Below are 17,672 nucleotides of genomic sequence, written 5' to 3'. Positions count from 1 at the left end.
TTGGAAAATGTCTGCCAAAACAGATAATAATCTATTTTCTTAGAACAGGCCTATAATTTGACAGTTTCTGGAATAGAAAACAAAATAAAATCAACTCTATGTGTCTTTGTCCAAAATTTCCAAACATTTACTTATATGTGTTTCAACAAAATGTATCTAGGTATTATAACATTCTTGATCCAGTAAAATGGGTTTCTTTTTTTTTTTTAATTCTCCCTCATAATTAGTCAATTCTTTACTAAATGTTCAAAGCAAATAAAGGAATTTAATCACCTAATGCTTAGCACTTGGTTTCTGATTGCAGCCCATTTACCTATGATTTAAACAGGCCATAAAGTCACTCTACTACAAAAACCTAGAGAACATCAAGGTTACATTTTTATGATCACACCTTACCACCACAATATTGGTGAATAAAGTATAATTTTTAATCACTCAGGGCAATGCAGAATAACTTATTCCTGAATGAGACTTTTCAAAATCAGTAGACGAGACCTCTGGATATATCAGGAGATTGAAGGCCAGTTTTGCAGACAGTTTGTTATTTTATTGCACAGATTTCACTTAAGGAACCAAATGCACCATCCGTGTTTGGAGAGTCTGGGGTCTCAGATGCTGATAACACCATCAGCATTAACACCCGTAAAGCCAAATTCAACAGTACAGTTTACATTAAACATTGCTTCATGATGGATAATAGAACAAAAACAAAGAAAGGGAAAAGGGCTTTTAAAAATGGGTTAATTTGAAGCATATACAAATGTAGGATTAAAAACTATATCACACAAATCTGGAAATCAAAAATGTTTTGTGGAATGTCAGTAAAAGTTATACTCACTTGTACTGTTATTTACTGCATGATTAAAGTCTATTTGGTTCATTTCCTTCATACTGATGAACTGAGAATTTCAGGAAAACCATGGTTATAAAAATGATCCATCTTGAAAAAAGCATGTACAGATAAATGTAAAATCACAAACTAAAAAATATTCCCCACCCCTTGCCCTCAACTTATAAAAGGGAAAACTTTCCCCATGGAGAAAAAGTTCCACAATTCCCCTCCCTCCCCACCCCGCATCCCCGATTCTATCTTTTTCTATCTCTTAGAAGTAAATGACCTTGGAATTGAAGAGGAGGGAGCAAACAAGAGAGGCATCTTTATGAGACTCCCATTGTCATCTGTAACAGTTTGAAAAGTGTCTTTTTTATTTCGCTCCCCTACCCGCACCCAACTCAGCCATGTTTGCAAGACACTTGAAATTTAGAGAGAAACAAAATTATTACTTTTTATTAAACAACAAAGGGATGCCCGAGAAAGGAGATAATAGTGGGCAACACCATGGAAACTATGTGGGCATAATCTGAGCCAGAGATTTCTTTTAAGGCAACCAAAACGTGATGGGGGGCAGAGGTGGGGGGGGGGGCGTGTTAAGACTACAAAACGCCAGGCAGGATGCTTTCTAGACCTTTGGCTTTGGTGCCTGGCAGAGAAGTGAACCTAGGGCCACGGGCCCGGCATCTACAGCACCTCCACGGGGCCGTGGCCACGGCTCTCTTATACATGTGCACTCTTGGCATGAGTCGGGGAGCTGGAGCCCGAAGAGTAGTAGAAACGGTTTTCACCAAATGCCTGGGCATCTCCAGCACAGCAGACGATGACGCTGCCACCCACCAAGCACAGCACCGCACCAATCCAGCCCGCGTACAGGGAGTAGCCAAAGCTCACGATGGTGGTCTCACGGTGGGCGCACACAGGGAACCAGATGGTGGCGACGATGGCGCAGAGAGCTGCGGAGAAGGAAGAAAGCGGTGACTGGGCGCGTTCGCTCCACCTGCAGAAGAGCTCTGTGCACATAGCTGCGCTCCCCTGGCAATCAGAACCTAAAGGCTTGCGCTATAGAATAAGTCGTGTCAAAGCAGCTTGCCCTGCTGGGTCCTTTTTTTTTTTTTTTTTTTTTCTTCCAACATGTGGCAGTGACAAAAGAACTCGCATATAAAAACTGAAAAAATAAATCATTTAGGACCAAAAATTTTTACTTGTACATCGTGACTCTCTATCTGAAATGCCAAGCCTATTATTACATTCACCTAACCATATAATGATTTTTCTCTTTACAGGTCTATTTCCTATGCCAGACTCTTGAGTTTTTCGAAGGCAGAAGCTGTGCCTTATTTATGTCTGCAGACTCAATGTTTAGCTCAGCACAAGGCATACAGCACAGCGTATGTATGCTTGTTGAATGACGGAATGACCTGAGCTATTCAGAGACTGGGAAACAAGATGATGCCCAAAGACCTGGAGAAGCTATGCAATTTCTCTTGCTGTGGTGAATGTTGCTAGATATCAGTGGAGCATCAGCTAAGGGTCTGAATTTGTGCTATGCTAGTGACGATCACAAAATTCCAACACGAAAATGAACAGTCCTTGGAGTAAAATAATTCACCTATTCAAAGATTTTATGATGATGATATTATTCATGATGGGTCAAGATGGTACAACTTTACTTATGGTCTTGGATCAATCAGGCTAACCTTCAAATTAAGTTTAGATTTCACAGTTTAAAATGAGAAACAGCTTCTATCTCATTTTGTCCTTCTGCCTTCCTAACTGAACAAGAGTCTATAAAAAATAAAAACAAGGGCATATAAAGACATTTTTTTTAAATTTCTACTACCAAATAGTGTAGCCACAAGATACGTGGAGCCACTAAACATTTATCATGAGGCTAGTGAGACAGAAGAACTGAATCTTGATTTTTTTTTAAGTATTTATTTTTTAGTTGTAGTTGGACACAATACCTTTATTTTATTTGTTTATTTTTTTTATGTGATGCTGAGGATCGAACCCAGGGCCTTGCATGTGCTAGACGAGCGCTATACCACTGAGCCACAATCCCAGCCCCTTGGATTTTTTTTAATTTTTATTTTTATTTTTTAGTTGTTGATAGACCTTTTCTTTTTTTTGGGGGGGGGGGTATGTGGTGCTGAGAATCGAACCCAGTGCCTCACACATGCTAGGCAAATGCGCTACCACTGAGCCCCAGCCCCCTGAATCTTGAATTTTAAAAAAGATTAAAATTAGGGGCTGGGGATGTGGCTCAAGCGGTGGCGCGCTCGCCTGGCATGCATGCGGCCCGGGTTCGATCCTCAGCACCACATACAAACAAAGATGTTGTGTCCGCCGAGAACTAAAAAATAAATATTAAAAATTCTCTCTCTCTCTCTCTCTCTCTCTCTCTCTCTCTCTCTCTCTCTCTCTCTCTCCTCTCTCACTCTCTCTTTAAAAAAAAAAAAAAGATTAAAATTACAGCTCAAAACAAAGTAACTCCATGACTTCCTTTAGTATCATCTGATTTCACACAACTACAAACAGGACGGAAATTTTGTTTCAAACTTTAAGTTGGGATGGCACATTATGGTTGACAGACATAGGACTGACAGTAATAGTGAGGTTTCTGTTTCTTAGTCATAAAAGCCATCAATAAATTCAAGACAGGGTCTGAATTGCCAGTCTGGCGTGCCACTTGGAGTAACCTTATCACTTTCTCTGATTTCTACTCATACAGAGTGATCTTCCTAACTTACCCTTTATGTCCACAGAAAAGAAATATAATTTTTCTCTAAATAAACACTAAAACATACAGCACAACACATTTGCTCCAAACTTTAGGAAAGATTTAAGTTTTACCCACTTCAAAAAACTCAATGGTCTCTTTGCACTTGTATATCTTACAACAATTTTTTGTTGACAACAGAATAAACCTGCCCCCACAAGCAGGATGTACACACACATAAACAGATGGGATTCTTATCCAAAAAAGTACAGTAGAAGTCAGAGGCAAGAGTGGATTCGGGGGGTCTTTGAATTGTCCAGATTGGTTTTCTAACAGCCTGAGTTCACTCCATGTATAGTGAGACAGGACCACCATAGGAATGAGGGGCAAATGTGCTTATGGGCCTTGGCCCACAGCCTGACAGCAGAACCCAGGAAGCTTCAGGTGTACCACCCTCAATCCACACCAGTTTTGCTTCATTGAGGTCAGGAGGCTGCTCTGTATGCATCCTCTTGAACAGCTGCAGTAAGTTATCTTTAACACAGGGGGAAATGCTTGAATTCAGTACACCTAAAACAAATTAACATTTCTACTCCTAAAAGTGACCAATAAAACGAGCTCCCTCCTTTGTCTCAGGGAGCCAGCCTGAGGTCTTATCAGAACTGTGTCTCCCTTCCTAAACAGAGGCTCCAGTAAAAGCCTCGTCTACATGTTCTCTTGCGTGACTCAATTTACTTCCGATATCATCAGGTTAAAAGATCGCCGTATCTGGCATTAATAGTGAGCTAACCACACAATTTAGGGGATTTGTTTAGTTTTGTTTTTGTAGTTCTGGAGATTGAATCCAGGGTACTCTACCTTTGAGTTACATCCACAGCCATTTTTGTTTTATTTGTATGTATTTATTGAGGTAGGGTCTTACTGTATTGCCAAGGCTGGCCTCAAACTTGCAATCCTCCTGCTTCAGCCTCCCAGGTAACTGAGATTATCTGCATGTTACTGAACCTGGTCAATTAAGGAGTTTATGTAGATTATCTAAGAGGCTAAAATCTTACATGTTAATGTCTTTCTTTTTATTAAAGAGTAAGCATAATAACATCCACTTCTATAATGTGAAATACCAAGAAAAGATGTATCTTCCTTCTGTGAAGAACATTCAGGAAGACTGGTGTTTGAGATTTCCCCCTTTCCAGCTCAAGGGTTTTGAAAACCTCAGATATGGTAGAAAGTCCTTTTCTTTCTCTTTCTTCAGCCATGGATTCCAAATCAGGGTCTCTTGGAAAATTGCTTTCAGCCAGGCACAGTTGACTGATATCCTCCTCTAGAGCATTTCGGCCAAAGGGAACTACAGTAGATTCTCCCTGCAATACACATTCCTGCTCTACACCCAGCCCCCCAAAGTGGCATCTGTTCCACTATGAGCAACCTAGCAAGGGCTTTCCAAACCTTATCCAGGATTGTGTAGAGGAAAAAGGCACAGAATTAAAAGCTGAATTATGTAAGAATAAATAAAAGATTTGATTCCTAAACAACTGATTTGGTTGATTCAATCAATCTTTCCCATAAACAATTAATTGGTTTTAAAACAACTTATGGTTCAAATTAAATTTTACACTTTTGGGTTACTTTGTATTTACAAATACAACACACACACACACACACACGTATATGCACACACACAAGAAAGCACCCCCCACATCCCAAAACCAAACAACTTGGAGATTTAGTTTAGATTTTATAGAATAAGACAAGAAATTATCTCTAAGTTCACTTGATTCTTTCTCATAATAAAAACAATAATAAAACTAGGTTATCTTCAGCTAAGAAAAGAATCAGACTCCCTCTTCCAAAGGTAACCTTCAATTGGTTTTAAGTGTCAGATATTTTGTTAGATTATATTACAATATAGCTCATTGGAAAAAGAAAACAAAAATGTCTGGATACTTATATGATGAACCTCAGAGGACTGTGTGAGGAAGTGGGTGCACCCGGGGCTCTACTTTCCCCTTCATACACATCAAAACTGACTTCCACAGTCATCAAAGCTTCATGTGACTTTAACACACATAGAGCCACACGCCTGTGATTTAGCTCATTAAAGGTTTCCTTCTTTTGTAATCCATACAAAAACAAGGCAAATGAGCAACAGCAGGTTCTTTATTTCCTAGTAGATAAACGTACTCTGGGAGGAATTCCTGTGGCTCTCAAAGATGAACCACATCAAAACCACTAAGAAAAGACAGACTACCACACAACATGAAAGGAAATGAGAGGCTCACTGGGAGCGGTGACCTTCGACTGAACTCAAATTGAAAAATGTTTCAAAACTAAAAGAGGAGAATTTACTCCATGTCAGCCATGGTCTGAGGGAGCAAAGGATATGACCAGTACAGTTAAAAACGCAAATCAAATCACTGCTTGACTAAAAATTGTGAAATAATAAAACTGTCACTAATTTTGGACTTTATTTTGAAAACACAGAATCCTTACTAAATTGATTTGTATTTGTAGATACACTCCCTCCGTCAAAAAAAAAAAATGCATGAAATGATTCTGTTATTAGAGAAAAAATAAAGAAAGCGTTTTTTCTAAAAAGTCACATTTACCTTTAAGGTAAGGAAAATTAAAGAAATACAAAGAAAATTTTCATTCTTTGATCTTGTTTTGTGTCATCAAAAGTTTTTGTTTTTATTAAGTCTCCAAAAACAATTTTAGCACTCAGATTTTTCAGTCTCTTTCTCCTATGTTAGCTTCAGAAGATGCAATCATTAGCTGCAGGAGAGGTGAGGAATAATCTGCAATTTGGGAGTATAAAATAAAAATTGTGAATATTCTTAACTTTGTGGATACAGATCCTTTCACAAGAATACCTTACTCTTCAAAGAATAAAAGCTATTCTCTCTTTTGAAAATAAGTTTCAAGTAATGTCACACAATGTGTTTCTTAGTTGATAGGATACACCCTTTTTAAAAATTAACAATGATCTGACTTAACCAAGGAGAAATTATTTGGGAAGGCAATTTAGAGCAATGAAAGTTTTAGTGTACTTTCAAGGTCTTTAGAGATTAAATGGTACATGGTGATATTAGGGAGTTTAATAAATGTGAGACAACCTCATAAATAAATACAATTTTGATGTGTCAAAAGTTTTCATAGCAAAAAAAAAAGAAAAAGAAAGGTCATGAAGTTAAATAAAATTGATACAAATGTGTTAGATTTGGGAGGTAACAAATCAGAAAAGAGAAAGAGAAACTGGGAAAGATCATCAGACACTGATATTTCTGCCTTCCTCTAAAGAACACCTTTTTTCAAGTTTTGTTACTGTCAATACAAGGTATTAAGTGGCCTTTCAAAAGCTTCATTTCTACCACTGAGTAATATGTATGTCAAAATTATTTGAATTATGCTGACTATATACTATATTAGTAATACTGGGAGAGAAATCCTCCTTGATATAAAGCTGAGTTTGAAGACAAAAACATCTGGAGCCTGGAAGAAATGGAGAATTGGGAAGATGGACGTGAGCTGATCGTTACTGAGAAGGAGTTTGGGTTCTGGATATTTGTTATACTATTCTTTCATGATAGCTTAAAAATTTCCACAAGTGTTTTTTAAATCCTCCTCCATTTCACATTTTGCAATGCATTGAATGCTATCTTAGTATCAATACTATTATACAACCTAAGTAGCAATGATTAATTTTAACTTTTTTTAAACATTTATTTTTTTAAGTTACAGGTGGACACAATATATTTATTTATTTATTTATTTATTTATTTATTTATTTATTTATTTATTTATGCGTTGCCGAGGATCGAACATACTAGGTGAGCACTCTACCTCTGAGCCACCACCCCAGCCCTAATTTTAACTTTTCACAAAGGAATCAATTTAAGCCAACAAGTAACAAGATTTATAATGAGCTGATGGAGTCAATATCTTATTTATTGTTCTCTTCTCATATGAAACGAGAAAACTTCTGAGTTTTTCTCTTCCTCGTTTATCATTCTCTAAAATGTTGACATGTCACATACTTCTCTTACATAAGTGACCTTTAGGAGGAGCTAATATTTATAATAATCATCAAATCAATGGAATCTATGAGTCCACTATTTTCCTGGCTTGCTTTCAAGATTTTTTTCCTTCATTTTTATTCCATGCATCATTATTTTTTTTCCTATAACTTTTCAAAGCCAGCTTATGGTTGATTTTTTTTTAAAGTCCTGGGGATTGAATCCAGATCCTCAAGCATGCCAGGCAAGCACACCTCACTGAGCCACATCCCCAGATCCTTGTTATTATTTTTTTAATTTAGAATTTAGAAGCAGCAAGTATTCACAAAGCAGTTAGTGCCTCCAACTTTGCTGATGAGGTCATTTTAAGCCACAGTCATACTTGGTTGCAAATCTTATTTGGCAGAATACTTTTTTCATATTTTTTATTGGTGCATTATAATTATATATAATGATGGGATTCGTTGTTACATATTCACACATGCACATGAGGAATTTTTCTAAGTATTTTCCCAATGTTCTGAATTTAAGGCATCACTCTTCATTCCACACTCAAGGATTCCTTTTTCCTACCGTACAGCTGATCCTGTGCATATGACAAGCTCAGTTTGTCTCACATTTCCCCACACCCTTCATTTTATCACAATTTTACTGTTCACCTGAAGTTCCAAATTAAGTTGACTTTTTCTACTATCAACAGAGATCAGGTGTTTTAAAAGGAAGAAGAGCTGACCACTGGGGCACACACCTGTGAGCACAGCTACTCTGGAGGCTGAGGCAGGAGGATCACAAGTTGAGGCCAGCCTGTGCTACCTAGTGAGACCCTGCCACCAAACAAAATTTTAAAAGGGCTGGGAGGTGGAGGGGAGATATAGCTCAGTGGTAGAGCCCTTGCCTCCCAGGGGAGAGGCCCCCAGAAAACAAAACTTAAAAAGAAAGAAGACAAAAAGATTATTCAAAAAGCACATTGCCTTTCTTTTTATTCCCTACCTCATTCCTTTTAAGAAACATCCAAATAAAGTACTTTCTTACTTTACTTTCTAACTTGCAGCAAGGTAAGAATTGGAGTAAAGCAGAGCTGAGCCAGTGTTTTCAGTAGGGTAGCTTGTTTTGGCTTTCCATCATGGAATCAGCAAAAATCTTCAACTCTTGACCCCCATGCTCTGTTTTTTCACAGAGTAAACAAAGGAAACATTTCCACTGGACCAGGGCACAAGGTATGTTTCCAGAAACAGGTTATTATCTCTCCTTACCAGTTCCAAGAATGGAGATGATCCTGCAGAAATTAGACATGATTGCAAGAATAGCCAGTTACCCTCTAGGTTAGCTCTCTCTCTCTTTCCTCTAACCAACAACAACAAAAAGAACGACCATTTACTGAGCACTTACTATGTGGCAGATTTCTATGCTAGATAATTTCTTTTTCTTTCTAACCAGAAAAGTAAGCATTATGATTCCCATTTTATAGAAAGACCCAGAGACATCAAGTACTTGCCCCAGTATAAACAGCTACAAAGCAATAGATTCCAAATTCAGTACAGTTGGGTCTAACTCCAGCTGACTAGATAAAACAATTCAGGGCTTAGACACCTCCTGCCTTGGCAGGGACTCTTGAAAAGCTACAAACAGATTAGATTGGCCTCAGATCCACCCCAGATCTGAGAAGCCTGCTGCTCCTTGAGCTACTCATCTGGCTTAAGAAGCCAGCAGCATCAGGCTTATATTCCTTCCCCACAGCAGGAGCTAAACCTCACAGCATTTCACAGCATTAAAGTGAGACTGCTCAGAAGATAGAGTTGTTACAACAGACATAATTTTTTAAGCTTTCAAAAAAAAAAGAAAAAAGTTACAGATTTCCAGGGTCAGGAAGAGCTGATTTTATTTGTATTCACAGTTTCCATACCAAGGCCTGTGTGACACTGTGTCCAGTTCCCAGGCCCCCAGCTCCAGTGTTGCCCCACCCCCTTTGGTTAGCAACCACACCTCAACTGGTGCACCATCCGGTGACCCTAGAACCCAGCATGGGCCCAGCACTGGCTTGCCTGGGACAGTGACCAGAGACCAACCAGAGCTACACAAAGAGAGCCTTCACTTGCTCCTCCTACTCACTGCCAAGGGTGGAAAACAAGGCACTTTGGGCTGGGGTGCGAAGACCTAGAGGAGATCAACAGGTGCCACACTTGAGACAATGAGCTTTACATTTCCAGAGCTGGCTCCTCCTGGTCAAAGCAACATTTAACCCAAAGGCAAAGGGCAACCCGCTGAGAAATGAATCCCGACAGGAACCATCCAAGAGGTGGACAATTCTGGAAATGCAAGCTGTAAAGGGTCCAAGAGTGAGTTCCTTCACCCCATCCAATTGGTGAGCAGCTAGGTTCCTGTGGGGTCAGATCACCTGACCCCCTGTCTCTCTTATTGTTTCATTCCACACAGGACAAGGGGGCTAAGGGGCCCATCCCCACACCCCGGCCCCACCTCACTTGCCTTTTCTATGATACTGTCTTCCTATACAAAACCACTTTAAAAACTGAAGAAAGCCAGGGCTGGGAATGTGGCTCAAGTGGTAGCGTGCTCACGTAGCATGCGTGAGGCACTGGGTTCAATTCTCAGCACCATATAAAAAATTTAAAAAAAGATATTGTGTCCACCTAAAACTAAAAAATAAATATATAAAAAAAAGTAATGAAAACCTAATTCAGCTAAGACATTCCAAATCACTGGTTGCTCCTCCTGGACCAAAAAACAAACAAAACCTGGTTATTCAACTAGACAATTCAACTGGAGTTTTTAATTAATTAATTTTAATTAGGTATATATGACAGCAGAATGAATTTGATTCATTGTACAACAATTCAGCTGTTATTTAAACCCATCTATACTTTATCACTCTATTTTCCACAGAGTTTGTTTCTATTTATTATAATTCACTGTGGATACTCTGTGACTCTCCTATGAAACGCCAGAAATTCTAAACACGAACACCCGAGACAACACACCCATCCTTTGTCTCTGCCATCCTCAGAGCTCAAGCGAACCTTCTGGGGCTTCTGGGAGAATGTGAGGAAAGTAAAAAACAGCAAGTGGCTGGGAAGAGGTCTTCTGAATTCCACCACCCAGTTCATCATACAGCTTTGGCCTCCCCATTGGAAAGGAGCACAGAGATCTGACCACGAGAAGGGGCGCCTGCGCCTTACAGGGCAGGAGGCTGTGTGTGTGTGTTCTATGGGGCACTTGCACAGATTCTTTGTGGCTGGAATCAAAATCTCCAGGCCCAGATTCTTGTCTGGAAATTAGTAGCTTTTTTCACTGCACACAGACATATCCCCCGCTCTTTGAATTCTCTATATTTTTACCATCAACCACAAATTCTACCCTTTTGCAATCCTGGGAAATGATGCATACCTCTCCTGTGCCCTCACCTCACTGGGGTCACTATGGGTGAGAAGCCTCCTGGTGGGGAGTAAGCATCATAAGTGGCATGGACATATGCAGAACCCTGACATCTTCCAACCCCTCAAGTGCTTGATTGCATGACCAAATCTGCCACTTTGAGAATGGGAATCCCTTGTCCCAGGAAAGGATGACTTTATTATCTAATCCAGATCCAGATCAGTTTCTGCTCACTGATATGCACACTCTCCAACAAGAACTGCTGCTCTTAAAATCCACATCTTCTGTAAGGATTAAGATGTGCTAATGGAATCAGCATGGGTGGGGGAAAGGAAATGGAGAGAAATGAAATCAGCAAAGAGAGCAGAGCTAGAAGCCCCCTCCACTGGTTGTTAAATCAAGCCTTGGGTGTAGGTGTGATCAGCAAAGCTGAACAAGCACGTGACATTTCCTTGACCTAGCCTCTCCCTCCATCCAATCCAGTATCCGACCACCTTCTCTTCAACACTCAGGACTCCTCGCTGGGTTCCTCTACTCTAGGAAACACCCAGGGTTCAGTGCCTTCTTACTGTGTGCACAGCCTGGGTAGCTTTTTAGATGAGCACACACGCCACATACTCTCTGTACATTCAAAGCAGACACTGCCTCCCTTCCCCATGCCGCTAAGGCCCACATAGTGCCTGGTGCACATGCTAAATGAGCATTGATTACACTTAATGAACATCACTTTTTTTCTCTTTGGTCATATATTAACAGGTTCTCAATCTTGGCTGTACATAAGAGCTGTACAAATCAACCCAGGAGCTTTCAAAAACATCTTTCCCTGGCCTGATCCCCAGAAACTTCTGATTCTATTATCTGCTGTGGGATCTGAATATAAGGGTTCTAAAAGAAATTCCACTGTGTGGCCTGAATGGAGAGCCACCATGCAATTCTCTTCTGTCCTTCTGGTCTCTCCCTTTGTTTTGGTTACCCTCGAACCTCAAAATCTTTCTTTTTTTTTAAACTTGTTTCCACGTGCGGTGCCCTCCACCCCCCGACATTACTGAGCCCTCTGTTTAAACTTGTCATCAAATAGGAGGGGATCTCCTATGCCGTCAATTGCCTCGAGGATTCTCTTGGCTTCCTTTCACATTTATCTTGAACTTGAGGAAGCAGCAACCACAAGATTTGAATTTGAGATCCATCAGGTTCTCAGAGTTGGGGTGTGTATAGAAGGCTTACCCAGCAGAATGAGCATGACTCCTGCCAGCTGGGCCCGCCGGTACTTGGCCACACCAGGCTCATGGCCCATTCGGATGCAGGGGAGAACTGTCAGCAGCAGCAAAATGGCCGGCAGACCCAGAACTGAGGCGGCGATCATTAGGGCCCGGCAAGCCTGCACGTAGCCTAGGAACAAGAGAACAGATAGGGTAGATTAGATCAAGGGTCCTCTTGGTTCCTGAGGCCCACCTGACATGAATTCCTTTCTTCTTCTCACCCCATTCCAAGATTTGAAATAAGCTAAATGTTGCCCAGGATAACTTCACACCTTCAACTTCAACTTTCACAGCAACTTGGCAACAAAAACGGGGGTTAGAGAAATGGAATGGAGGTTACTGGTTTAGATCATTTGGTCAAGCTTCCAGGATGGAGGGTCCAGAGCCTATTTACATTATTATAACACCTTGTAAAAGACTCAGGTGGAAATTCAAATCTTCAAAGAAGTCTTCTGCAATGGTCTGTGTGGGTTCCAGTCTTCTGTTGATCTACTCTACCTATGTCACTTTGGGCAAGTTACTTAACTGCTATGTCCTCACTATAGAATAAAAAATCAAAAAAGTGCCTACATCTCTCTGATAGAATTCTACAGAAAAATTAATTAATTCATACGGTGCTTAAAACAATTCCTATTCTGAGTATTGAAAATAGTTGGCCATTATCATTTGTGTTACTACTTTTATCTGCATATACTGACTGATTTCATGCCTAAACATCTGCTTTTAATTCACTTTGGGTATGAATGGTATGTGGCCCTGAACTAGAGTAGTCTAAGATTCAGTCTTCTTCTCTCCGATACCTCCTCAGAGGATGCTGTCCTCATGACTCCTGCCCTCTATAGATGTTCAGGCTCCATCCTGACCCACAGTGCCCTGAACATGCTTCCCCAATTGTCTGTCCATCATTGTCTTAAAGTGATCTCTCCAGCCCTGGGGATTTCTGGAGGCCAGACACCTGCCTTGGCTTTCATGTGACCACAAATGATGATGTAAACAAAACAATTATAAATGAAAGAATAAGTGGATTGAATAATAAGGAAGTAGAACAAAGCTATCTAAACTCTATACCGTCAAGTAAAATGCCAAGTAATAACTTTATTAAGAAACAGATTATAATATGTACAATATTTATGTAGAATAAATATGGCAAAGTGCTGGGAGAAATTCACAAACTTAAGTTTACTGTTTCATTTTTATATTTGTTTCTCATTAAAACACTCCTCCCCACCCCGCCCCCCGCCAAAAAAAAAAAAAGTAGCATTCATGACCCTCCTTTTTATGCTCAAACTTAACTAATGCTCATACACCAGGCCCCCATACCAAATCCAGCCAGCTCGCCTTGTGCACCAAGACCCAACTTTAGCACTGTCTCTTAGCAAGGTATATTTTGCCAGAGTTCAGATTCCAGAAGGGCTGTCTTCCAGCCACTGCCTATGTCAGCTTCTTTGGAATTAAAAATAATTCATTAGGTATCTATTGCCTTGAAGACTCTCAAAGAAGAGCCAAAGAAGTCTGAGGCCCAGCCTCTCCCTGGCCTTTCAATCTGTAGGAGAGGCAGGAAAGACACAAAGGAGGTAGTCAACTAGCAACAGAGGTTCTGGAATTCATGGCACAGGCTGTCCACGTGCTACAGTGACAAGGCCATGTCCAGAAGTAAAACATGGAGGTGGAGGACATCCCTGCCCCCAACAAAAGTATAAGGGGGGCAGAGATCAGGAAGGATTAAGCCCTCCCCATAATATTTTCCACCCTGGAGAATGGCCCATGTTCTCTGAAAACAAACCACTTGGCACTGAATGCTCAGTAAATTTAACTCCAGGGGAAGCAGAAGAATAAATTTATCGTTGGGTCACAGGTCCATAAAAATTTCATGCCCAGATTTTAATAGCTACCCTTTATGGAACATCTATTACACAAAAGAAAGTTTACATTTCTCATCTCATTTAATCCCTAAAGCAATCTTAAAAGATAGGTAGTTGGTTTTATTTTAACTTTTAAAAGACGACAAATGGGGATTCAAAGAGGTTAACAACTTTTCTCTAATCACCCAGACTGTGAGTGTTGGGATCAGAACCAGCATTAACTGAAGCTGGATCCTGATCAGGGTTTGCTGTCCTCTTCTGTCTTTCTGAAAGGGTTATGAAAGGCAGATATAATGTGCACTGTGCACACCTATTAGGTGCCAGAGGTGATACCCAGGTTAGGAGAGGATGCAAAGACGGTAGGAGACAACTTACAACAATAAAAACAAAACAAAGCAGAAAAGTGACGTTATAAAGATAAGCCAAGTATTAGGGCAGCAAAGAAGAAGGGAGATTTATTCCAATTGCCAGGACTGCGAAATAGGGCCAACTTGGGGTACTAACGGGATGCAGAATTTCTGAACGTCAAAGACTTCTCGGAGAAGGCACAAAGTGAACCTCCTAGAAGGGTCGCTTCAGAGTCAAGTTTCTCTCAGTCTGGAAGAAGCCAGCGCAGAATTCACAAAGGCTCGAGGGGACCGTGGAAGAGCCAGGTGAAGAATGAGCCCGCAGGGCAGGGCAGATTTCTAGCAGAAAACTTGAGGGGGCGCGCGTGGCCTCGCTATTCATTCAACTTAGCTTGTAGTTAAATCGAAATTCAAATTTGCCCAAAATTTTCCCACAGGACTACAAAGGAAGATGGGGCTCCCAGTGGGAGTGGGAGAGGCGGAGGCTGGTCAATTCTTCCCCCTGCTCTCCACTCACAGCTGCAAGCCAGAAGTAATGACTTTTGGCGGCGCTCAGTGTCTCTTGCAATGTAGTCTGTATCTTCCCATCCAACTGGAGGGTCATGGAGCAGGGGAGGGTGTCACCGCAGCGTCGCTGTTGGACTCCTCGATAGCAGAGGCAGAGATAGGGTAGAGTAGATAAAATAGACCCTGGGGACTGAGAGAATCAACCTGGGATTTGCTAAACTGGGCAGCCTAGAGACATCCTTAGTGAACTTCTTGGCGACAGGGGGTGGGGGTGGGGGGGCGGGTGGAGCTAAGAGCTCCCTAATCTCTCCAGTGCGCCTGACCCATCCCGGGAGGACTGAGAAACAGCCCGCACCTGTTTGAATCGCTCCAGTGCATGCGTTTCACTCTTTCCTCCTCGCTTCTGCAAGAATCTTAACTGGCAGCCCTGAGCCAGTGGGAAGAGTATGGGACCAGGACAGTAAAGTACTTCTGGTCAAGTGACCATCGGAGCAGTGGAGGGGTGGGACGGTGGGAATCCACTTGGTCTGAGTCCCTACTCTGTTCATTAAATTCTTAAAGCGGCTGGACCAGCATTGCCACTGGCCAAATTATCATTATTATCCCAAATTCTAGATAAGAAAATTGAGACCGAGAGGGATTAAGTTCAGAATTGCCTAATTCTACAATTCAGGGTGGGAATTGGGGATGTAAAAAATGTGCCCAAAGGTACTTGAGCCCCCAAATGTTTCTGTGAACTCTGTCTACTGCCCGCTCTCTGGTCTACGCAGAGAATGGGAGCTTAGAAAGCAGCGCTTGCACAGTGGGGGTCCTTACCCGGCAAGATGAGGATGTCCACCAGGGGCTTGCAGTGGTACAGCCCCGTGGCCATGACGCAGTCAGCCCACAGCCCCTTGGAACCCAGTTCGTCCAGCTTGCGGCAGGTAGGGATGGTGTAGCCACAGGTCACCACCCAGTCATTGGTGGATGTGGTGACGATAATGCCGATCCAGCCCACGAAGCTCGTGACGAAGCCCACCACTTGCAGGCACGTGGCCACCATGGTGGCCACCTCAACGTCCACGCGCCTCGACCCTCACTGACTGCGCCCGGACTCCGGGCTGGACAGCGCCTGCCCTGGTAGGTACTCCCTGTGCTGCACTGGCTAGCCGCTGGCTGGCGATCGCCCGAGGCCGGACCCTCGTGGTGGAGTGGGCCGCTAGAGACTGCGAGCCCAGCACGGACGACGCGGCGGCGGCGGGCGCACAGCTGAGACAGCGACGGACGAACTGCTGGGACAGCAGCGCTGCTGGGTGGCGCGCCCCCGCCCCCCTCTTTAAACCCGGTGGCTTCGACCGACGAGCGCCAATCCGCGACCGCCCGGGGTTGAGCCCGCCAATCGCCAGGCGGGGTCCAAAGCAGGGTGTGGAAGGGAGCCGGGTAAAGGGAGGGGGGCCCGTCTCCTCGCCTGAGTGACACTCGATCCGTGTTGGAAAGTAAAATAATTCCATCCTGGTCTGAGACGTGGAGAGCGCAAAGAGGGCTCTTTCTGTTCTGCTGCGAATTGTTTCTCTTCTTGCCTCTCTCATCTCTCTGGGTCTCCGTTTCGCTCCATCCCTCCTCACCTTCTACCCACTCAGCTGTGAGTACACCCAAGGGCCCAAGTACAGTTCTCCCATGGCCCAGGATCGTAACTGATAACTACCCAAAAGTTCAGAGGTGACAAATTCAGCATTCTATGGGTATAGTGGGGGAGGGGGAAATATATACATGTTATATGTATGTTATATACATATGATTTTATACATATTATATATATATATGCACATATATATCTACATGCATTTTACATATTTTAGCTCATTTATTATCACAAAACCTTTGTGGTTAAAAAAAATTGTCAATTACACATAGAAGAAAGCACGAGTTGAAGGCTAAGTGGCCCCAAGTTCACCCAGCTGGCAAAAAGACTCCAAGGTCCCATCTCACCTCCCTTACTGACCATTCCTGGGAGGCAACCCTGCCAGATCATCAGAGAATTAATTAATTAATTTCTTTTTTATTTATGTATTCATATTCATTCTCTCTCTCTCTCTCTCTCTCTCTCTCTCTCTCTCTCTCTCTCTTCCTGAGATTGAACTCAGGGGCAGTAAACTACTGAGAATTCTAAAAGAGTCAAGTGTCCCATTTCTGATACATTAAAAGCCAGGCTAACACTTCAGTTCACTGTGGAAAAGTTAATATCTGTACCCCATAGAGAAAACTGCCTATACCAGACTGAGTGTACAAAGTGTAAGCCACACAGTCCTAGTCATCACCAGCAAACAGCCACCTTCTCTCCTACATACCACAGCCTCCTCATCAATTATGTAATTTAAAGGTGTGAAGTACATTAGAATGAATCAGACATAACTCTCCTAAGTTCATATTTGAGTACACAACCAGTGAAACTCATCATGTACAACCTCAAGAATGGGATCCTAATTAGAATGTTATACTCCATGTTTGTATAATGTATCAAAATACACTTTACTGTCATGTATATATAAAAAGAACAATTTTTTTTAAAAAAATGGCAGAGTGGCACTAAAAAATAAATAAATGGATATGTGAAAGATTTTGGCAAACACAAAAACTTCCTTCTCAAGTATTCCATAATCTCAGATGCTTAGGATTTATTATGGATTATATTCTTTGGAATAATCATATTGTCTAAATAATGAAAAAATAACAGACATAGGATCACAAATTACAGGTACTG

General features: G+C 41.7%; 1 protein-coding gene across 1 annotated transcript; it reads right to left on the bottom strand.

Annotated features, from left to right (window-relative positions):
* Window positions 1-546: 546 nt before the first annotated feature.
* Window positions 547-16,199, bottom strand: CLDN11 (claudin 11). Its single transcript, XM_081301844.1, has 3 exons — window positions 15,749-16,199; window positions 12,182-12,346; window positions 547-1,788 (listed from the first exon to the last, which is right to left on the bottom strand). Exons 1-3 carry the CDS (start codon window positions 15,972-15,974, stop codon window positions 1,556-1,558), a joined length of 624 nt encoding a protein of 207 aa, XP_081157970.1. The 5' UTR covers window positions 15,975-16,199; the 3' UTR covers window positions 547-1,555.
* Between the last annotated feature and the right edge of the window lie 1,473 nt (window positions 16,200-17,672).

The sequence above is a fragment of the Spermophilus citellus genome (genome assembly GCF_964194105.1).
Source record: "Spermophilus citellus genome assembly, chromosome: 7".
Taxonomy (NCBI): Eukaryota; Metazoa; Chordata; class Mammalia; order Rodentia; family Sciuridae; genus Spermophilus; species Spermophilus citellus.
Note: the sequence above shows the minus strand (reverse complement) of the source record. Positions and strands in the feature narration are given on the sequence as shown.

Coding starts and splice junctions, on each gene's coding strand:
- CLDN11 (XM_081301844.1), bottom strand. CDS start 15,974: ATGGTGGCCACGTGCCTGCAAGTGGTGGGCTTCGTCACGAGCTTCGTG. Junction 12,347..15,748: donor GGACATCCTCATCTTGCCGG/GTAAGGACCCCC, acceptor TCTTGTTCCTAG/GCTACGTGCAGGCTTGCCGG. Junction 1,789..12,181: donor AGTCATGCTCATTCTGCTGG/GTAAGCCTTCTA, acceptor CCTTCTCCGCAG/CTCTCTGCGCCATCGTCGCC.